We start from the raw sequence: 23,497 nt of genomic DNA on the forward strand, positions 1-23,497 counted from the left end.
TATATTTTGTCTGTCTTTTCTCACACACAGAGGCACACACACACACACACACACACACACACACGCAAACACACACACACAGACACAAACAGACACACAAAAACAAAAACACATACGCAAACACACACACAGACACGCACACACAGACACACACATACACACACACACCAAAACACACATGCATGCACACACGCACACACACACACACACACAGCCACACACACAGACACACACCAACACACATATGCAGAAACACACACGCAAACACAACACACACATGCACACACACATGCAGACACACACACACACACACACATACACACACACACACACACACACACAAACACACACACAAATGCAGACACACACACACATACACACACCAACACACATATGCAGAAACACACACGCAAACACACACACACACACACATGCACACACACATGCAGACACAGAAACACATACACACACACACATACACACACAAACACACACACACACACGCACACACACACACACACACACACACACACACACACACATACACACACACAGCCACACATATATACACACACTGAGGTACATCAATCAATGTGTCCCTGAAGTAAACACTTAACCCAAGGTGTGTTACCACTGACATATATGCTATTGAAAGTTGATTCCTTTTCTCTTTTTTCCTCTCCTTTTATCTTTCCTCTCTTTTTCCTCTCTCTCTCTCTCTTTCTGCTTCTTTGTTCTATGCAATGGATATGGCTGATAATAAGTCTTCTTAGTCAATTCATTGAAATGTCCACTTTTGACAGTATTACGGTTTAGCTTCCAGCTTTTCTAAAATGTATTTTAGCTCTTAACTTATGTGCAGTTCAACTTCCAACTTACAAGTTTTTCAGCAGTTTAGAACAAACAATTTGTTCCATATTTCTGCATTTTCATCAATGTTTCTCACAGCATTTGTAAGTTTTCCATACTGATTCATAATTTCAGATAAAATATTATATAACATAAATTACTTTATACATTAGTGGTGTTATTCAACTTTTTATTGAAATTCATACTCATTCTACCGATTTCCACTGTTTCAACTATTGTCACTACTTCACCTTCTTCTTACTGATTTAAGCTATTCAACCAGTTTAGCTTTAGCAATTCAGCTATTCAGCATTCCCACGCATTTTCCGCAGGAAATGCATTTTCTAGTAATATTTGCTATTACATTTTTTTTCAATCGATACATCAATGAATTGACTAGTGGACCTTGTTTACTATAAACCACAGTGGACTGTGTTCTCTTTCAGCAGGAAACACAACTTCTAGATGTGTGAAGCCATAAAGTGAAAAGTAGTTAAAACCGATTAGCTGCTTTAAAAACATATGGATATTTGTCATTGAAAATATGTTCAACATAGTGAGTCTTATGCATATGAAACTTAAAATTAAGCACATCATTTCCATTGCCCCGTCATACAAACGTCCCCTGCTCGGCCTGTTTGCAGAGCTGCTCTTGTCTGTGTAACAAGTCATGTTTCCATCAACGTGTTTTTATGCACATTTTGAAGTATCACGTTAGAAAATGTTGATGGAAACGGCCAAACTTCCTCAAATTCGCAAAAAGGTTTTTACGCTCGCTTGAGGTGGTTTTTGCCTTTTTCGAAAAAGAGTTACTGTGCCAAATGGGAGATGGAAACAGCTTTGACGAATAAGTTGTGATGTAGCGAACATGTAACTCACATGACAATAGTCCCGGTATCCATCGGATGGGGGAAGGATCAGGATATGGGTCCCATCCAGTGCGCCGTACACTTGTGGCACAAGGTGCGTAGTGAAGTGCACTATTGCTTGTGCCTCAGCCACGTTGGGTAAATTGACGAATTGGTCAGAAGCTTGAATCGTATGTCCCTGCACACTGCGTATACACAGCGGTGTACGGTTGTCTTGCTGGCACCAAATGTCTGTCACAACCCTGCATTCTGCACAGGTGGCCAACTTATACAATGCTACCTATCTCCATTTATAGATTTAAAGAACTTAGCTTCTAAACTCTTTGATTTAGCAAGCTGGTTTGCGATGTGGGATGTGCAGTGTGACGAAACTACGCTTTGCGTAGGCTAGTTTATTTGCTCTAAACCAGTTGATGGAAACGCTTCTAATTCACATTTTCTTTTTTTCTTCTTTTTTGCGACATTTTAAAAGTTTGTATATAATTTGCTTGACAATTAGATGGAAACATGACTACAGATCTATCAGAGGCTTGATTAGACTTCAGGGTGCCAGCTCTCTGCACCGCCTCACCCGCTCAAGATTCAGATTAAGAGACCGGTGTGCCAAGGGGGGGATTAGCACTATACCAGCTGTGCCAATGCCCTACTTTGACTCAGTGTGTGAGCGAGAGGAATGTGTGCCACTTGTAGTGGCATCCTCCAGGCAGGATGACTTTGAACTCCCTCCCACATGAACCCACAGATCTGTGTCAGGGTCCCATTGTAATATCTAATGAACACAGCTCTCACATCCTCACTTCTCAAAATATAGAGATTTTTTCCTCACACACTGAGAAGAGAAACTCAGCACAGCATCTGATATAAAGCAGCGTCTTTCATTAGTGCTCTGTGATTACAGCTTATTGGCAAGAGGATGCCGCCCCTCCAAACATTGCCCTGGGATCAGAATCCAGTCATTACATATTCATGTTATTCACGTACAGTATATTCCTAATCATACTACACTTGTTCAAATATTCATTTATCTACCCCCTATAGTGCCAAATGACTCTGAGGCTGACCTTTCAAATTGGGTTATTAATCTTGAAATTAATGTGCAGTACTTTGCTGAAAGGCACTAACCAGTTCACTGCTAATTGTGGACTCAAACAGCAATCTCAGTTGTCTCCCTGTTTTTACAAAGATATGATATATGTCCAACCTTTTGAAAAGAGCCTCATTAGCCCTAATTAAGCCTAAATGTAGATTTGTAACCATACACTAGGCTGAGCAGGTTTTATGAGCTCACATGTCTTCAAATGTCCCCGTACTCACAGAGAACAAGCAGAAAATATCTAAATCAAAATCTCAGCTGTGAATTTCTCTTAACAGACATGGATGTTTAATCCAACTCGAACATTTGTTAGTAGTAGTTAGTAAGATATGTTCAGCAGCAAAGGACCTTTTGGAAGTAAATGTAGTTAACTGCTAAAAAAATTGAGACTGAACATACTTGTATTTTCAATACTTTTGATTGATAGACCAAATTGGGTCTTTACTCAGATTTTCTTTTACAGCTTTCTTTACTTTTAGGAATAAACAGGTATTGTGTAATAGATGGGTATGTTTTAATGAAACACAATGAGATGTGTGGACTGTTCCCACCTCACTGTCCAGGCTTTTTTTTAATGTACAGACATAATAAATGTGACCAAAGTGGGATGTAGTTTGTCTTTTTGTAGCACGATGTGAACAGACCTGGCAAAAGGAGCCATGGTCAAACATGAATCAGTTTATCGATGTTTTAAGCCACCAACGTCTCCTTCCAGGCTGCGCTGCCTGGAAGGCACTAGGATTAGGCAATGGTTAGGGTTAGGTGCCTTGAAGTCAACGGTCGCAGCGCTGCCTGGAAGGAGACGTTGGGGGCATCAACAATTTTTTAATTTCCTTTCTACATCCCATAAAAGACGGTGAGCTGTGTATTTAGATTAACAGTTGTTGTTGTTGTTGTGTCTTTCGCCAGGTTGTTGATCTATGGTCAGTACTGCAGCCACATGGAGAACGCCCAGAAAACACTGGATGAGCTAATAGCAACACGAGAGGACGTCAAGATTAAAGTGGAGGTAATGTCCTTCACCACACACCACAAACAGATGACAGCCCACTGATTTAGTGCATTTCTGTGAAACCAATATATCACAGTGAAGGCAGTGAACACAAGCTTCCTTTTCTGACTGAATACAAATAAGTGAGCAGGTAGGGTTCAACACATCTGGCTGCTTTTAGACCTGAGATATGTAACCTTTTTTAGATGGTATGAGCCAGGGGATTTACTGCCAGAATGACACCTGACCAAAACATTTGAAGCAAATTGACAATGCAAAAAATGTTCTTCAAATTTCAACATTATACAACATCTGCAGATGAATCCTTTCACTCATTTTACCAAGCCCACTTACAAAACATTTGCTGGTTCAAGCTTCTCAAATGTAATGATTGGCTGTTTTTCTGTTTTATGTGATAGTCATTTTTGATATTTCATATTAAAGAAATGTGAAGATTGAATTTAATTGAATACCATATTAATCCATAGTGAAAATACTTGCAGCACTACATTACATTACATGTCATTTAGCTGACGCTTTTTACCCAAAGCTACTTACAATTGCTATATATGTTAGAGGTTGTACGCCTCTGGAGCAACTAGGGGTTAAGTGTCTTGCTCAGGGACACATTGGTTGCTGTATTGCAGTCGGAATCTAACCCAGGTCTCCCACACCAAAGGCATGTGTCATATCCACTGCGCCATCACCACCCTAGTGTACTAGGGTGGTGCACTAGCACTAGTACTTGTGTGTGATGCAAATGCTTATCTTGCTTCTAAATTGCGTTAGTACCACCTTCAATATTGCAACTATATAACAAAAACAAGTTGTATTAAACTACTTTTGTGTGTTTCTTCTGAACCATCAGTTTCCTACAGTTTTGCAACCGATAAACTCATTTTCAACAAAGATAGATCTCAGTGTGGCTATGGCATTGAAGGTTTTCAAACAAGACAACCTTCTAAAACAATGCAACCATGTTTCATTAGCAAATATGCACATTTCCCAATGAAATGCTGCCGAATCTGACATATCTTAGAAAATCATTAAACAAATATGAAAGTAAAATGTACTGTTGAATAAATGATGACATTGACTAACTACTAACTAAAATAAATTCATAAATGTGGTCCAAATTTGCCATGGTCATGCACAAATTGAGATGAAATCAGAAAGGCGTGTGATTTGCAAATATGCCCTCAGAGCTGTTTAATTCATATTCTGTTTTACTGAACATGATTCAACATTACCCGTCTATATAGGCGAGTGTATAGTGTTCCGAATAGTGGATTTGTAGTGACTGGCTTTAAAAAGGTATTGTGAAATCTACAAACTTACATTTACGAGTTTAAAGAAAAAGTTGTATCACATTTAAGATTTGAATCTGGGTGATGTTCAGAGTCCATTTCTGCTGCAAGACCTCCCTCGCTACTATTATTCTCTGATCTTCTCCAACTGATTATAGAAGAAGGCTAATGCACTCCTGTAATAGTGGGATTAAAGCACATCAGCACTTTGCATGGTCAGAGAAATGGCTCTTGGAGCTGTTGACAGAAAATGAGGTGATTACAGCCCGAGTAGTTGACACTGAGATAGGCTCTCTCAAAATAGAAGAGCTTTGTAACAGGGCAGAGAAAAGCTTTTCTCACTGTCTATATACACAAAAACCTTGTTTGTAAAGAGGGATAAGCTGTCCCTGTTGCTGCACAGTTATAGAAACTGAATAAAGAGACGCCTACACACTCACCACTGTGAAGGAATCTTATAGGATGATACTAACAAAAGGAGCCAGTGCATATTTTATAGAAATGTATTCATTAGTCAGAGGAATTTCCCAGTCAGCATGCAGGGTAATTGCGTCACAAATGGCTGGCACGGCCAGAGCTTTAGTTTCCACCAAAAGAATAAACTGGCCTTGTTTTTAATGGAATGCCCCGTGAATGTGTGGAAGCAAACACAGAAATGCAACAAGACTCAATGAATTGTTAAACAATGAATGAATGCTTGTTAGTAGGAAATGTCCGATGCGGCATTATGCAATGTGTAATAACTACCCTCCTGCTCGTGTTGGTGTTCCACAGGAATGTACTATGAAAGTACAGGAAGGGAAGTTCAAGCTGCAGGATCTTCTGGTGGTTCCTATGCAGAGGGTGCTGAAGTATCACCTACTACTGAAGGTAGGAGGCATCTCACAACTGCAAAAACCCACAGTACAGTCATTTTTACTCAGTTTAATCCTACACAGAGAAGATAAAGAAAATTAAACCACTAATATATCGACGTAGCGCACCTCATTTGGAGTAGGACCATCATTTGCTTTCAGAACACATTCATTCCATCTATACTATAGTTTTTTCAATGTCTGTGGTTGGATGTTAGACACGTCTTAGAGAAGCACAGTCTTCATCACTTAGATAATTGAAGCAGATGGAATGGAAAATTGCTATTTCACACTTTACTTTCCATTTTTTAAATACTTAAACTTTCGACTTTCTCACAAACAGGATTCCAATGGATTTTTTTAAACTGTTGGTTAGAAATAATAAGCTGCTGGCAGCTATAATCAGTATTTTCAACCACGCACCGATGCCCTGACATGCAAATGTATCTAAGCACAATTTCTGACCACTCACATCCGAGCCAGTATTTCTTACTGGAACTCTCCTCCTGGTGGGTAAAACAAGCTGGCCACTGTAACATTCCCCATTTGCATCTCATTTATGGACGAGCATATGAGTTTATGATGCCGTGCATAATGGACTGGGGTGGAGGAGAGTGTTTGCTTCAGGTGATTGTGGGACTACACAGAGAGCGCTGCGACTTTGTCTATTAGTTTGAATCGAACCTCTGCAGGAGTCTTAGCAAGACGCTGAGGTCAAATCGACTGAGTACTAATCCAATTAAACACACCCCATTTCACTGCTTCCAACAGCTTTGCAGAAAACGCCACTGTATGCTGTAGCCTTGGGGCATGTCAGACAGACAAGTCCTGTTTCTGTGTGCGTGTGTCCAGTAATGCCTAAGGGCACATCGTCAGTTGATGTTGCATAGATATCATCACAGTAGTGTTTTCCTATGTGGTCATTGTGTGAATACTATGCTCTCTTCATCTTTTATGTACCATAGCTGCACTCTAAAATAAAGGGAATTCAGAAGTAATTCTGTTCAAGCAGGGTGTGTATATTTGATGAATTTGCAGAGTTTTATGAACCCAGGTGATCACATTGCGGAGTTGTACAGCAGCATGTTGTCACTGGCCGGTCAAGCTTGTGCAAAAGTAACAGACCACACATTAACAAGATCTGCTGAGTCAGGAAGTCATTTAGATAAAAATAAATTAAGCGAATTTAGGTCAAATGAGGCCTAAGCAGTACTTGTATCTTGGTTGAGCTGATGTGTGTGTGTGTGTGTGTGTGTGTGTGTGTGTGTGTGTGTGTGTGTGTGTGTGTGTGGCTGTACACTCTGGTGAGGCTAATTGCTTGCAGGTTAAAGAGTTAGCAGTGACAGGAATGAGGGGTGACAAGGAAATAAGAGCTTTGTCAAGGGAGGCAGACATTTTGATTTGTCATAGCGGGGAAAGCGCATTTATTACATTAGTCCTTTTTTCCTGCTATAAGAAGTCAAAATCTTCCATCAACATATCTATTGTATATTCCAAATAGGTACTAATTGGAAAATATCACAAAAAAAGAATATAACTAAGAGAAAAAAGAAAGCTAGTTAGAATTATAGATGCTACAGTCTAAATCAAACAAAGCAGCACATCATGTCAGTGATAATACTTTTAGATAGAGTTCATTTTAGGACACTGCTGATGGATCTGCCTTGGACAGCTGGCACAATTTAAAAAAAAAAAAAAAGCATAACAGATTTGATCAGATTTCTTTTTCTCACGAAACACACCGTATCTCACCACGACTCTACAGCGTTTTATAAATCACTCCAATAAGTCGGTGAAGAAGGCATATATTATACATATATACACATATTTGTTATTGATTGCAGGGGGCAATACATTTACTGTGAGACCTGGAGGCTAGTTAGCAATCTCTCCGGCTTCCTCTTGTCTTTAATTTGTATGTATGTTGCTGTTTATGGTGCTCAAGATGCAACTTATTATCAGCCACATCAGTGTGACATCCACAATCACAGTAAAGAGCAGCTCAACATCTCACACAGCAAAGCCCTCTCATAAGTATATGATTCAATGTTAGCATCACACATATTAATAAAGTATGTTGTGTGTTCATTCAGATTTTGTTAAAGACATCTGTGCTGGATTGTTTTTCTTCTTCTATTACATTTTTTTTTTTACAAAATAATAATAACATGAATCTTCCTTGACAGGAACTATTGAGTCACTCGGCGGACCGACCAGAGAGACAACAACTCAAGGAGGCTCTGGAGGCTATGCAGGTCTGTGTGTTCATGAGTGAGCTTTAAGATTACATAATAACGTTGCAGTGCTCCAAGCCAAAGATGTAGTACATTGTTTCATACAACTACTGTGGCTCAAAGGACCGCAGTTGAACAGGATATGACAGGTGTCATATCAAGGTTTTAAGTTTGAGGCTTAAAGAATGTTTGCCTTGCTCTCTTAGGACCTGGCCATGTACATCAACGAAGTCAAGAGGGACAATGAGACGCTGAAGAAAATCAGCGAATTCCAAAGTTCAATAGAAAACCTTGTAAGTACTGTGATGTCGTCTGTCACTACTTTTTCATGTAGTGTTTCATGTTTGTTTTCAAATTCTTTGACTTGATCTATTACTTAAGCCTTGAAATTTTTTAATTTAATATTTATATTAAATTAATATTTATATTTAATATTAATAATTTTTAATTTATATATCTGTGCTCTTTTTACTGATATGAAATGAGAGGTAAACTCTGGAAAGCAACTTTGAGTACCTAGAAAAGCGCTATGTAAATTTGATGTGTTATTATTTATTATAACAATATAAAAATCTGACTCCGATGACAGATGCTCATGCAGGGTTTCCACGGGGTCTTAAAAAGTCTAAAAAAGTCTAGATTTTCAAAATCAAAATTGTAGGTTGAAGTATTGTGTTCTAGGTCTTAAATACAGGTCTAAATTGTCCTACGTCCATGTAACGCTGCCTCTAATGCTCATTGAAATACTTTTTTTTTATTCCATGGTGTTGTGGTTCTTCCTTTCAATAGTCCAAATATAATTTGCTGTATATGTACAAATTATTATTACTCAGTGTCGCTTTTATTCAATTTGAATAAATGTATTTACTTTGCAAGTACTTTTGTGACTCTGCATTTCGTTGTACTCAAATATCGTGATATAGGTCTTAAATTTCATTCATAATAGTCTTCAAAAGGTCTTAAAAAGTCTTAAATTTGACTTGGTGAAACCTGCAGAAACCATGTTGCCTGGGAGACCCACTGTCAATCAGATCTAATCAAACCACACACACACACACACACACACACACACACACACACACACACATACACCCACACAGTCCTGTATAAGAAAATCAGACGAGTTTTTAAATGTTAAACTAGTATTAGTTTATAATTGAGGATGTGGTTTCGAAATTTGCATTATTTGCTTATTTAGGAACACATTTTTAAAAGAATAGTTGGGGAAAAAAAGCTTATTTGCTTTCTTGACGAGAGTCCAGCTAGTTGGGTTAGCTTATCACAAAGAGGTAGAAAAATCAATCAACCAGCACCGCTAAAGCTCACTAATGAAACAGCTTTATCTTTTTATTTGACCAGTACAAATCCGTTTCTGTGTTACGAAGGGTTAGGTTTTGGAATATCTTTTGGTCCCGGAGCAGCAACCAGCAGACTTGCCTGGCACCTTTTGGACAGAGCCAGGCTAGCTATTTCCCCATGCTTTCAGTCTTTATGCTAAGCTAAGTGGCTGCTGGCTGTAGTATCATATAATGGACAGATGTGAGAGTGGTATCGGTCATCTTTACCCAAAATGTCAACCTGTTGGTTCACTGTTCTAGTAAAAATCTGAAATGCATCTAACGTTCTATTTTGGATTGCCAGCAGTGACATCTAATCACATTACCATTTGGTAAATAACATAAAATAATAATTCTTTTGTAAATCATGTATCATTTATAATCACATTTTCTATTGTCATTTTTAATGGTAGATTTGATATCTTTACAGAAGTTTTGCACCAATGTTTTTTTGTGTATAGTAATACACCAGCACTAATGTTATCACAAGGCTGGAATTCAAAGTTTGTCAGTGCGATTAGTCACTAAGCATCACAGAGCCTTAACCCATTCTTCAAAAACGTCCATATTTTCTCTCCGGCGTCATCCATTCCTTCCACCTGTCATTAAATCCTCTGCTTATATAATGTCCCCAATAAATCATTTATTGTTGCAGAACATGAATAAGAGAAATGATGTACATTCCAGACTGATGTTCATTTTCCATACTATTATTAAGTATTATTAATATGTCTTTCTTTTTCTGTCACTATGCTCTCCTTTTACTTCCTCTCTTCTTCTGTTGTTTCCTACGGAGGTGCAAAAAGTCACTGGATTCATTTTGGCCTTGTACTGTACATGTGCCATAGATACAGTAAACAACTTGAAAGTTGGATTAGGAGAGTGAAAAAGTAACTGAAGTGGGACTGAATAGTTTCAGACTTGTATCATTGTATGTATCATTACATACTTATTTCGATTCTCTCTGAAATGTAAGTGTTGCTGAATTAATCATGGGTTCTCATTAAATTTAGAAGCCATAGTATGCAGTGGATTGACATTCTGTGTGTCTTTGTGACCTAAGCAGCAGGTGAAACTGGAGGAGTACGGGAGGCCAAAGATAGACGGAGAGCTGAAGGTGTGCTCTATCGTCAACCGAACAAAACAGGACCGGTGAGTCCAAACTCAAGAAAAAAAAACTACCCAAAGGATATGAGAATTAAAGCAACCCAATGCCAATAATGACATATTCTCACAGCACATTGACATTGAATGTGTATGTATGTCTTCAGGTATATATTCCTGTTTGATAAAGTGGTCATTGTCTGCAAGAGGAAAGGCTATAGCTATGAACTCAAAGAGATTATTGAGCTGCAGTCGTATAAAATGTCGGATGACCCCATGAACAACAGGGACATGAAAAAGGTAAGAATCTTCCTTTCAGTTTGATAAAAACATAGAGCAGAGCAGTTTGTAGAGGCAGCCTTGCTAGAGTAGGTGATAAAACAACCCGTGTAATCATTACCAATGTTGCCCTTGAGCTAAATTTATGAGTAATGCATTGAAGTGTCAGATATGCATTGTGCTCGCCCATGCTTGAAAACCCATGTAAATGCAATGAAGCTCATTTAGGATTCATGAAATCGCATTGCAGTGCATTGTGCCACAGGTCTAACATGGCTTTTTTTTGTTTTTGAATCTGCATGTGTCTGTCCATGTTTGCATGTGTAACTCGGTCTTTCTCTGCTGTCTTTCTTTTTGCATGCTTACCAGTCGAGTGGAAAAATGGTAAGCTCAAGTGACCCCTTTATTTGACTCATCTTCTCATAGTCTCATTTTTGGCAGTGGTGTTTTTTGGGGTTGCACGTGCACCCACCGGCTCTATGGTTGGCTCTTAAGCTTTTGGTCAGATGCATCGCCAGAGCATGTGGAGCATCTTTTAGTTCCAAATTAAATGTGATCATATTTTCAGTGTGCTTCTGCACATATTTATATAAAAAGAAAACAGGCTTCACAAGCGTCTTTGCTTATCTCTGTCATTGCCATCCACATATATCTCTGCCCATCTGTTTCTCACTCACTTTTTCTCTCCAGTGGTCGTACGGTTTCTACCTGATCCACCTGCAAGGGAAGCAGGGCTTCCAGTTCTTTTGTAAAACTGAGGAGACAAAGAGGAAGTGGATGGAGCAGTTTGAAATGGCCATGTGAGTATGATTACATGGTAGGGTTGGTAACTTCCCTGAAAATTCAATTAAGGAACCATATTGGGATAAACTAACCAGATGGTCTGTGTGTTGGCTAACCCTGTGCATTAAACACCAGAGAAATAAATCTACCTCATCGCAAAATCAAATAAACTGTCCAATTCATTATGATTTACTTCCAGGTCCAACATTAAGCCAGAGAGAGCCACAGCCAATCAGCATAACTTCCAAATGCACACATTTGATAAGAACACCAACTGTCGAGCCTGCAAGATGCTTTTAAGGTAACAACCCCAATAACTCCAGTGCTGATGTGCATAACAGCATATTCATATTCTACAATGAATAATGAATGCATCGTCTTCCAGACTTTCCAAGGACTATCATGTATCCAACAATATTCAGCAGTAACAGATTCATTATGTTTCTTGTACAATCTGGGAAAGATATTTTATACAGTCGGACACACGTTATGTAACATATATACAAAAATACTGTATAGCCCTGATTGATGCAGTGGTGAAAGAAGAAGCAGTCACATCATTAACTTTAATTAAACATAGCAATACCACAATGTAAAAATACTCTATTTCACATTAATGTACTACAGTAAAAAGTATAATTTCCCTGTGAATTGTGGTGGAGTATAAGTATAAAGAAACAGAAGATGGAAACAGCTGAAAATTGTACTTGAGTGTAGTACTTGTGCCATTGCTGTCATGCAACAGTACTATAATACTCCACAGTGTTAGTAAATGTAGCATTGAATGTAATGCTAGTAATGTAGTGTTAAGTTAAAACCTTAAAACGTGTCTCAAGTGCTAAAAAAACTGAAGACAAATCCCCCCCCCACATTTAGGGAGCAACAAGCAAACAAACAGACTTAAATCACATAGGGAATATGTGTTTGGCTAACGTAGCCCCTCATTAGTGTAAAAGCAATCTTTGGAAAAATATTCCACTAAGTGTGTGACTGAGGCTGACGGATGATATTTTTAAACATCCCCCTTTTCCCAGCACCACCCACTGTGTCCCCGAGCGCAGCTCCTCCCATGCGAGAGTGCTGTTCGACTGCAGCGGGGACAACCCGTTTTACTGAATCACCACTTTCACCTCTATTACAGTCGGCCGGCTAAACTCCACTCTGTGCATTGACCCACAAATTTCATGGCTTGGCTGACCTAAATTCACAGAGCCAGTGTAAGCGGGGGCCGGTGTTGGCACTCCCTGCTAGATGCTAATTACTGCTGCAGCCCCAGCGGATCCCATCGTGATTTATGGCACTGGCTATTCAGCATGACAGTGTGCGATGCGCTGTGTGTTACAGTATCCGTAACAAATACAGTGCTGCTCTTAAACGGAGCGAGTCGATTTTGAGATTTTAGGACCAAAGAGTGGCATGTGTAACTGCAAACGCAGGCTTCTAGTAACAAGCAGCAGCTCCCCCTTGTGTGTTGTACTTACAAGAAGTTAATTTGTGTCTGAGACACTTCCTGTTTGCATTACTGATGTGTGTGTGTGTGTGTGTGTGTGTGTGTGTGTGTGTGTGTGTGTGTGTGTTTGTGTGTCCTCTAGGGGCATCTTCTATCAGGGCTACTACTGCTCTCGCTGTGGAACAGGAGCACACAAAGAGTGTCTGGAAGTCATCACCATCTGTAAAATCAGTAGGTGTTCCCTCTCATCTTCTGGCAGAAGATACAGGTTTACTTTTGGAGGGTCGATATCAGGGCGGAGCAATGTTTCGATTAAATCATTAATTGATGTTGTGTGACAGACATTATGACACTGCGTTGTGAGGGTGATTGACTAAATTAATAATGATTTATAAAAATGTCATTCTGTCCACAAGTGTAAACCTGCTGCCAGTGTCAGTGAACAGTAGCTTGTAGGTCACTTAAATCTAGCAGGAAAGTGGAGGATGGGTTCTGTGGGTTTCCTGTGGGGACTATTTCATTGTGTTGCAGGGTTTTGTACGAAGGACGAAAACTTGGGTGTCAGGAGGAATGACCTGACCATCAGCTTACCTTTCGGGCTTGTAATACATAATGAAATCATGAATGGTTCCATATATGTATGGGTTATAACAAGTTCATACAGTTAGCAATTTGTTTCTGCTCCGTTTTATTTGAATGTTTTCTAGAGACCTGAAGAGGTAAAATGATTCAGTTATTCCCAACCAAAATAGCAAGTTGACAAACATCTACAAAACTGAAAGTAATTGTTTGTAGCATTAATGTTTTTTTCTGCTTTCTTTTCCTGTTAACCATCTGACAACTGATTAATCTCAGATTTATCCTGACATGCCTTAAAGGGGTCTCAACCCCCAGCTTGAGAATCACAGATGCACTCATCATATATTACACATTTTATAGGCCTGGATCCAGCTTTGTACATCTGACTAAAGTTCAATGTGCAAGCCTCCTATGGTTCTTTAGGTAAAATCACACCCTAAAAACTGCAGTCATTCTATGTGACAGGAAATGACTCTGGACTGGACAGGACTGGTGACAAAAGTGGGACTGATTGGGAATGGGAAGAAATTATGGGACCAGGCGATACGTAGGAATGTTTTTTCATCCACTGTGTAACACTGTACTTCTGGCATGAAGCCAAAATGCAGGCAAACAGGCAAAATTACCTTCATGTTTGACACAGCACATTTAAACAAGCCACATGAAACCCTGACACATATTTTATAAATTAAAATACTCAAATGTTCATCTTACCGCAGACGTAATCTCTCACTGTCACTGTTTCTTTTGTCTCGTTTCAGATCCTCTTGACTTGGTGAGTAGATCCTCTATTACTCAACATACTATAGCAATATCATCTTCCTCTAATAGCCATTTCCCTCATGTTTTTCTTTATCATTAAAACGATTGTCAATCATTGTTGATCAAGTATTTGTTTCTTTTATAGGAACCGGGAATGTCATCAGGTAAGATGACACATGATACATGATAGAGATCACTTCCCTATGAAGCTGGATATTCTGTCAGCTGTCATGTAAAAAGTCTGTTATAAATAGAGCTGCTATTGAACAGCGCAGCTCTCTACTGCCATCTAGTGGATATATCTACTACACATGAAGCACAACATTATCAACCATGTAGAGTGGGTGGCAATGCATAGACAGATATAGATACTATGTGCTTAAGATATTACGTGATAAAAACCTGAAGACCTTTGAGATAAGAGGGATCCTAGTTTTGCAGTATCCTGAAATAATCAATACAGAGTGGTCTGTCTGGAGAGAATGAGACACAGTTTGAAATTACAAAGTTGATCTAGATTTTCTTTGTAATTCTTGGCATTTTTGCCTCATGTGACACTTCAAAGTGGACAGAGAAAGGGAAATCATGCAGCAAAGATCCTGGACTAGATTTAAACCCAGGATGTTGTGGTTGTATTGTGTGTATCTTAGACCGCTGCATCACTCAGTGGGTAAGATTTCTCTGCAAAAACAGGCCTGCCGTTATCAGCCTAAATCACTGCTACATGTGAAACCTAAGAGGGAACTCCAAACACAGTGAGCAGCACACACAGTTAGATTCAACCTTAGATCTTTTCCTCTTTTCTCCTGTGTCATCAACCTAACTGTTAGTCCTACTTACCTCTACAGTTTTAACATGAGCTGCAAACACTTGATTGTTTTTCCAGGTCCCAAGATGGTGGCAGTGAGGAACTACCATGGCACACCAGCACCTGTGGGGAAGACACCGCTTTGTTTTCAGACAGGAGATTTTATCGAGTTGCTGAAGGGAGATCCTGACACCACATGGTGGGAGGTACAGCCAATCAATCACTATCTGACAACACCTAAAGTGTGAATATTAAGACAGTTGGCGCTGTACTCCAGCACATTGAGAACTTGTGGATGTGAAATGAATCCATAATGATTGAGTTAAAATGCTGACTTTCTGCTTTTAAGGTGTTTGAAGGTGATTACATCCATATTGGGTGAACAGATTAGGAGTCATAAGACTTCAGCAATGACTTCCTTGAGTCTTGTCGTCACCATGAGGTTGCCAGGCAACCAGTGGAGACTCCAGGGAGTCAGTGGCCAGGCCAAGATATTGACTGGCACGTATCCCCTCGTAAAACCACAACATGTTGTTCTTACACTTCAGTGTTTGTACAGATTAAACGAGATGTACGGGTTAATAATTGAGCTTCAGAGGTGCTGGTAGGTGGATTGTGTTACCTTTGGACAAAGCCAGGCTAGCTGTTTCCCCCTATTTTAACATCTATGCTAAGCTGGCTGTAGCCATATCTTTAGTGTACGGACATGATAGTGGTTTCAATTCTTATCCCAGCCTTGTCAAGAAAGCGAGTAAGCGTATTTCCAGAAATGTTAAACTTTTCCATAAATACAAAGTCATTTATAAGAGAGCCAAAACAATTTGACCACACACTGGCTGCACTATGAATCACCCGGGTCTGTAACTTAAAGGCATACTATGTAACTTTTCCCTCTTCAGTCCCCCTACAGGTTGTCTCATTTGAGACAATCTGTAACCACATTTGGTACGTTGTAGATACAAGTTAAAATCAGATAAAAGAACTTGTATCTAAGAGGAGTGATCATTCGCAGTGTTGTTTTGCATGGTAGAGCTATGAATATTTATAGAAGATAGAAGGGGTAAAAAAAATGAAGCAACAAGAATTGAAGGAAATGTATGGCTGTGAGTTACAAAAGTGGACTTATACCAATTATTGTAACCTTTATAATACAAAAGCTTGCAGGTTTACACTAATGAGGGACTAAGATTCTGCTCAACACCTGCCTCATTTACATAAACACCTTCATTTTGAAGAACATCAATTTGCAGGAATGTTCTGAATTTGATTATTAGTTCAACTTTCTTTGCCTTTTTTGAAGTTGCAGCACACATGATGATTTTGTCAAGACATTTTTCTTAAGAGATTTTGCCTTTGTTTGATAGGACACAGTTAAAATAGACAGGCGGTATGGGGAATAACATGCAAACAAGGTCCCCAGCCATATTTAAACCTTGGATTTCCTGGGTTCTTCCTGTAGAACTTGGTATAAATACTTGGTATGTGTCACCCTATTTGGGCAACAAACTTCTGATTATTAAATTTAATTAAAATAGAAAGAAAACACAGAAAACAGTACTCACTTGGCACTTACCCAAGCTTACTTAGCGAGTTAATTTATTTAAGTTGTGCCACCTTCTGACGCACCTGTCACACACTCATGTGTGCAGTTTATTTTAGATTTCTGATTCTGATATTAGCAGACCCTACTGAGACAATCATCTTTTGATTTCTTAGAGCATGTTCAAGACTTCTATGCATCCTTAACAAAGGCATTATCCCTCTCTTTGTTGAACATCGATAACGCTGTACCTGCTGACCTGGAGGATCTACAGTGAATTAGGCTGGACGACAGGAGCTGTAACACTACTGACACTGACTCTTTTGCACTTTCAGCTTCTTGTATCAGGCTAACTTTCCCCAAAGAGACTGAGGGCAACTTTCTGAAGCCATCAATTTAAACTCACCTATGAGGTTATCCCTCTACAGCATGACAGTTTAATCTCTCCATGCAATATCAATAGGTGTGTTGAGCTTAAAAAAATCGATCGCTTCAGGTAGCAGACAGTGAAGGCGTTTCAACCTCTGTCTGATGGAATACCTAGCATCACAGTGTATTGTGATGTACGATGTATGTCATGTGTAGTCAGTTAAAGCCAGTACTGTATGCGGTAATAGGATTTTTCTCATTTTTGTTTTTAAATCTTTTAATGCATTAGTTTGCCTTATGTAAAGCAATTTTAATTTCCTCCGTAGTTGGAGTGGCATAAAAATAAACTGTCCGTGCCTTTGTCTTGCAGGGAAAGCTGATACAAACACAAAAGAGTGGTTTCTTCCCCAGTTCATGTGTAAAACCTTGTTTGGACCCAAAGGTAAGGAACTCATATACATGTATAGTAGGTATGTGGGATTTCTAAGTGCCTTCCTTTTTCTCTTTACTGTACACTTTAACTACCTGTGTGGGACATACATATACACAATCTACTTTTGCTCCATGGTGTTGTTCTGTTTATAAGTTATTTCATGTGCAGTGTCTGCTATTTGATACAGCCCTTCCAGTCATTATCCAGCCGGCAGTCCTCAAGGGAATCAGACTACTATGGATATCCTTGGTAAGACCATTCGCTTCTGAAGATTGTGGATTTATGATTATTTCATCCTCATACTTTTAAGCCCCTGTACTCTAAATACTGCCATTACCCTGAGGTCACTTCCTTTAATGACTTCAGATGTATTGATGTTAAAACTAGTATACTGTTAACTTTGTGCACAAGTTTAGTTTTAAAGCAAACTGACCCCAAACATGACCGCAATCAGAAGATTAATTACTACATGGTTGTTTGATGTCAGCGATTTGTAAAGCCTTCACCATGTCATTGGATTATATAAGTTGTGTTTGGAGGTGACAACATTTGTTCTCTGCTCCTGTGCAGGTTTGCAGGGAACATGGAGCGCCAGCAGGCAGATAACCTTTTAAAATCCCACAGCAGTGGGACCTACCTTATCAGAGAGAGGACAGCTGAGGCGGAGAGGTTCGCCATCAGCATCAAGTGAGTGTTTCACATCTTACAGGAGAGGGAAAATCTCAGGGGAAGGGTTTTATCCACATCTCATGGGAAATACACATTCTCACGGGATGCCCCAGTCAGCTTTTTCCCCAGCATCTTTTCGCTGCGGCTAATTACCGCTCGGTAATTGCTTTTTTTCCTTTTTATCCTGTTTTTTTGTGTGTATTTCCTCTGAGGGAATGCATCACAAAGAGATATGTATGAGCTCATACTGGAACTGTCATACGGTGACGTACTGGGAGAAATGCTTTTGCACATTTGTCTTCGAGTCTTTAAGACAGTTGCAAAAGGGCTGCAGGGACCAGCCTTTAGAAAAATAAAGAAAAAAGTCCCACAGCACAGTTGACTTTTTTTGACTTGTGAAAATTACTTTATTTTAGTCCTTCAGGTATACAGCACAATACTTCATGTTGACAGCAGCTGAACACATTACACCAAAGGCACATGAGAGAGAACACAACGATAAGAAACAGTAACATACAAAATGTTTTTAGATAAAGTATTGAGGAGAATTTAATGATTAACAATCATATGTTTGGTTTTACAGATTCAATGATGAAGTGAAACACATCAAAGTCATTGAAAAAGACAGCTGGATTCACATCACTGAGGCCAAGAAGTTTGAGAGTCTTTTGGTAAGTCATATGTGTAACTACCAACACAAAATACCCACAATACCTTGATGTCAGCGTGAAAAAAAGAAATCAGATGGTCACTTTTTTTTTAACCTTTCTGTACTGTTTATTATTAACAGGAGCTGGTGGAGTACTATCAGGCCCATTCATTGAAAGAAAGCTTCAAGTTGTTAGATACCACATTGCGATACCCCTACAAGTCAAGAGAACGCTCGCTAACACGGGCCAGTACACGCTCACCAGGTAAGCCTTCCCAATGTTTACTATTCCAGCTCTTAGCCTGAGCCACAGACAAAAAGTAACACTGGAATGACTTTTAGTCTGGTGTCAAATATCAGCCAAAACTTACAAACAGCCTGACCATAGTAAATACTCACCCTAACACTACATTAAAGCTGCAAGCATCACAATCTGCTAGTCACTCATAAAATGCCCTGCAGTTATGAGCGACCAGGTAAAGTCAGCTGATAAATGAAGATTATGATGAGAGAAAAGTTGACCGTGGACGAACATTTCATCAGGTATCAACATGGAGTCCGATTACTGTGCTTCTTTGTTACCTCGCTGATGCAATAGTCCTGCTGGGCCAGTGGAAAATGAAGAACACATAACATTAAAGGGGCCCTGTGGCGTTTTCTTGGAAACAAAAAAACATTCTGTGTTACCGTGCTGAGGTCTAACAAACGTGTCAAATGCATTTTCCTCCATGTAAAACATTTGCAAAGCCGAATTCAAGTATTTTAAATCCAGCATTGTTAACATCCATGTTTGCTAGCTTACAGTCTTTTTTCTTCTGCGTCTTTACTGGCACATTGCAGCATAATTTGGTGTGTTACCACCATCTGTTGATAAGTGGAATAGTGTGACGCCATTGGCAGGTCTGTGTATCACGTCAACCCTCACCTACGGTCATGAGCTTTGGGTATTGCCCATAAAAATAAGATCACAGATAGAAGTGGAATATCATTTGCAGGGTGGTTGAGCTCACCCCAAGCTCAGACATCTGGAAGGAACTTTGATCTGATGACTCCTGGACACATCCCTGTGGATGTATTCCAGGCACATCCAGCTGGAAGGAGACCACTGAGCAGACCCAGAACACACATCCAACACCTTGGATTACCCCAGAAAGAGCTGGAGGACATGCCTAGGGAGAAAGACATATGGGCTTCTGTTTTCTTTCTTTTTTTCACAATTTCTTTATTGATGTTTTGCACTCACAGGTAGTACATTACAACTTCTGTTTAACAATCCCCCCTCCCCCTCCTACCCACAACAAAGTTTCTCTCTCAACATCTGCCACACTGCAAGAGCCAAAAAAACAAGAAAAACAAAAAGCAAATTATATGACAGTATCACATGTACAGAACAATGGCATCTCCAGCAAAGCCATGATATCCATAAATAAAAATATGTATATTATATAAGTAATGCACCTTTACTGTCACCCTCCAAGACATGCCTCACTCCTTTCCCATTCTGGGGTTCACCACTTATTTTCATATGGGCTTTATTAGTTAGCCTGCTGCCATTGTGAGGCGAACCCTGATAAGCGGTGGAAGATGAATGAATGGATGAATGTTTGGCCCAGCGACTAATAGCACATTGTAAATCTTATATATCCGCCTGCTTCAATGAATGATTATGTAAGAACAAATTTGACTCTGAAGAGACATTATAATGTGCAGGTCCATCTAACAAATGTAATCCCTTGCCATCTTGGCTGTGGATGTAGCAAGGAAGGGTAGAATAAATGAGACAGATTATCTCCTACTCCCTCTTTGTCTTCACTGGTGCTCTAGTCCTTCTCAGGCCAGTGACTCTCCTGACTCATACAGTACAGAGAGGAATGGAGAAAGCCCTTAGGGGAACATGGCAGAAAAAGAGACAAGCAGTGTGAAATAGATAAAGAGAGAAAGACAAAAGTTTGACCAGCTGTCTGCATTGGCAGTCCTCTCTGTCCATCAGACTGCATCAATACTGGCTCTGCCTTTGCACTGGCTTCTGTCCTATGTTGGTCTGCCTTTGTTTGATCTGCAGGAAGAACTGGCCACTACAGCGAGATTGTTCCCCTCTGGTGTCGGCTGCATTTGGAAATGAATGGAGACAATTGAGTCTTTGCTGATGATGATGTGCTCTCGCTCTCACTCACTCTATGTTTTCAAGCACACACTGTTTTGTATTTTATTGTTGCAGGTACTTTGCACTAGGCTGGGACCATATGCTTTTGTCCCGATTCGATTATTTCACGATACATGGGTGCCAATTTGATTTGTATAGTTTTGATTATATTGTTTTGCGATTTTCATTTATTGCGAATCTAGAACTATTGCAATTCAATAGTATTGAGTATTGCGATTTTCTTGTCCTTCTTTAACGAAAACAAAGTTGAATAATACACTTCTAGAGACAATATCATGAGTACAATATCATATATGTATATATATGTATGTATATATATATATATATATATATGTATATATATGTATGTATATATATATGTGTATATATATATATATATATATGTATATATATATATATGTCTTTTTTAGCATTTTCTGCTTTCGCTGTGTTTTGCTGGAAACGGATATGATATAGTCGCTGTCAGCGGTACCGTATATACAAGGATTCACGTGAATCATTGGTAAAAACATGAATAAAAAATATTGATTCTAGGAAAAATAATCGATTTTAAAAATCTTCTCAAAACAAAATCACAATACATATGATTTTTTATCTTTTTTCTCACCCCTACTTTGCAGTTTAGTGTAGTGGGGGAAACTGGTGGTGAGATTAGGATGCCTCTTTAAAAACCATGCCCAATCATATCATTCCCTTTAAAAGCTATGCTCGCTGCACCAATTATGTACTGACAGTTTGGTAATGAAGTCCAGATAAACCTTGTCTGGTCTGCCGCAATGCTGTGAAATACATTTTAAAAAAAGTAGAAATTAAAATGTGTTCCAGTGGATTGGTTTTGCTTATTTTCCTGAAATGTTTATTAGAGTTGCATTCAGTCTGACTGTATCTACATGGGACAATAAAGTCACTACTGCCAAACTTGGAATTAAACTCTCTAAGCCTTTACAGAATGCACCATAAACCGACAATTCTCATAATGATCCTGTTTGCAATCCACAAATGATGATTAAAGATGATGAAAACAGAACCCTATCTTTAAGAGACAACGTGCTCCTTTTTTTAACTCTGCTTCAATGGCTCCAGCTCTGCATTTCCAGCTTCATTTCCTCCTCCTTCTCTTTCTCAGCAGCTACCTGCGCCTCCTACAACTTCTCCTTCCTCAGTCCGCAGGGCCTCAACTTCTCTTCTCAGAGCTCAGCTCCCTTTTGGTCAGGTACTCTTTCTTTTCTCCTTTCTTTTCTTGCTCCTGTTGTCTTCCTGCACCTCATCAACTGCAATTTCACAATAAGCCTCTGTGCTCTCGACCTCAGTACTTCTTCTCTGTGGTGCTCTTTTCATATGATTAACAAGAACATTTCAGTTTTTCCCGGGATGACACTCCCTCATTAAATCACTAAAAGGAAAACCAATTTCCTTCCTCGTGATGAAACAACTTGTCCTGTCCCATCGTGCTCATGTGTCATTGTGTCATTGTGTGACTCCATTGTGTCATGCTGAACACTGACAATGAACTGACCTTGTATGGCCTTTCACCCATATCAAGTTCTTACAATGTGAATAGTATGAGCTTTAATTGTCTCCACTTTTACAGTGTTCACTCCACGGGTGGTGAGTACAGCAGTGGCCCGCTATAACTTTGCAGCACGGGACATGAGAGAGCTGTCACTGCGAGAAGGAGACATCGTCAAAATCTACAGCAAGATCGGTGGAGACCAGGGCTGGTGGAAAGGAGAGGCCAACGGACGAGTGAGTGAACCATTAAAGTCTGTTCATTTATGGATGGTAAAAGTGATCGGGATAATAATGGACCCAGACTGAAAAGCCCATGAAAAATAGAACATTTTGGGTGCTGTAATCTGTATAGATAAGTACCATTCCCATAAACAGATCCTACTGCTAGCATGTGCATAAGGCAAAACCAAGTATTTACGCACTCTGCCTCAAATGTACAGCACTAATTTGGCATTTGTGGGCCCCAGAGTGACTGAATTTAACAATTAAACCATGGATAAAGCAGGTGGTTGAAAGAGCAAAGTAAAAGCCTGGCTGCTGGGAAATGTGCCAGTTTAATAAGCTGGCAGTTAAGCTGAATGTGATGTCAGCTTTTTATTCTTGGGATGTTCACCATTAGGTTGTACATTTGACAGTGTTAATGTGTTACTGTGTGGATCCAGAGTGAGTGTTAACCGTTGTACTGTTGCACAGCTAAGCTGGGCTGTCCTCTGTTGTGCAGTCTGGTGTTGAGGTACTCTAGCTTTCTAATTTTGATTTTATTATAGCATGTCAGAATCTGGCTCCATCAAGGACCTTAATGGAAATGGGTTTTTAAATTGATGGTGTTGTTTTTGTCAGTGTGACACCGTGTCTTATCAAT

At 39.4% G+C, this 23,497-nt stretch overlaps 1 protein-coding gene across 11 annotated transcripts in view; it reads left to right on the forward strand.

The window, feature by feature from the left end:
• The window catches only part of vav2 (vav 2 guanine nucleotide exchange factor), a 234,543-nt gene that overhangs the window by 207,425 nt on the left and 3,621 nt on the right, over positions 1-23,497 (forward strand). For 2 of the 11 annotated variants that reach the window (XM_031277509.2, XM_031277512.2), the window contains 20 exons: positions 3,721-3,820; positions 5,884-5,979; positions 8,150-8,218; positions 8,404-8,490; positions 10,598-10,686; positions 10,806-10,938; positions 11,287-11,301; positions 11,608-11,717; positions 11,900-12,001; positions 13,293-13,381; positions 14,491-14,504; positions 14,637-14,655; positions 15,378-15,505; positions 17,579-17,650; positions 17,829-17,890; positions 18,212-18,328; positions 18,894-18,981; positions 19,101-19,224; positions 22,250-22,336; positions 22,715-22,869. In XM_031277509.2, the coding sequence (XP_031133369.1) occupies positions 3,721-3,820; positions 5,884-5,979; positions 8,150-8,218; positions 8,404-8,490; positions 10,598-10,686; positions 10,806-10,938; positions 11,287-11,301; positions 11,608-11,717; positions 11,900-12,001; positions 13,293-13,381; positions 14,491-14,504; positions 14,637-14,655; positions 15,378-15,505; positions 17,579-17,650; positions 17,829-17,890; positions 18,212-18,328; positions 18,894-18,981; positions 19,101-19,224; positions 22,250-22,336; positions 22,715-22,869 (1,756 nt within the window). The remainder of the gene's footprint in view (positions 1-3,720; positions 3,821-5,883; positions 5,980-8,149; positions 8,219-8,403; positions 8,491-10,597; positions 10,687-10,805; positions 10,939-11,286; positions 11,302-11,607; positions 11,718-11,899; positions 12,002-13,292; positions 13,382-14,490; positions 14,505-14,636; positions 14,656-15,377; positions 15,506-17,578; positions 17,651-17,828; positions 17,891-18,211; positions 18,329-18,893; positions 18,982-19,100; positions 19,225-22,249; positions 22,337-22,714; positions 22,870-23,497) is intronic. The other 9 variants (XM_031277514.2, XM_031277515.2, XM_035991526.1 and 6 more) reach the window with 8 other exon arrangements.

The sequence above is a fragment of the Sander lucioperca genome, chromosome 14 (genome assembly GCF_008315115.2).
Source record: "Sander lucioperca isolate FBNREF2018 chromosome 14, SLUC_FBN_1.2, whole genome shotgun sequence".
Lineage (NCBI taxonomy): Eukaryota > Metazoa > Chordata > Actinopteri > Perciformes > Percidae > Sander > Sander lucioperca.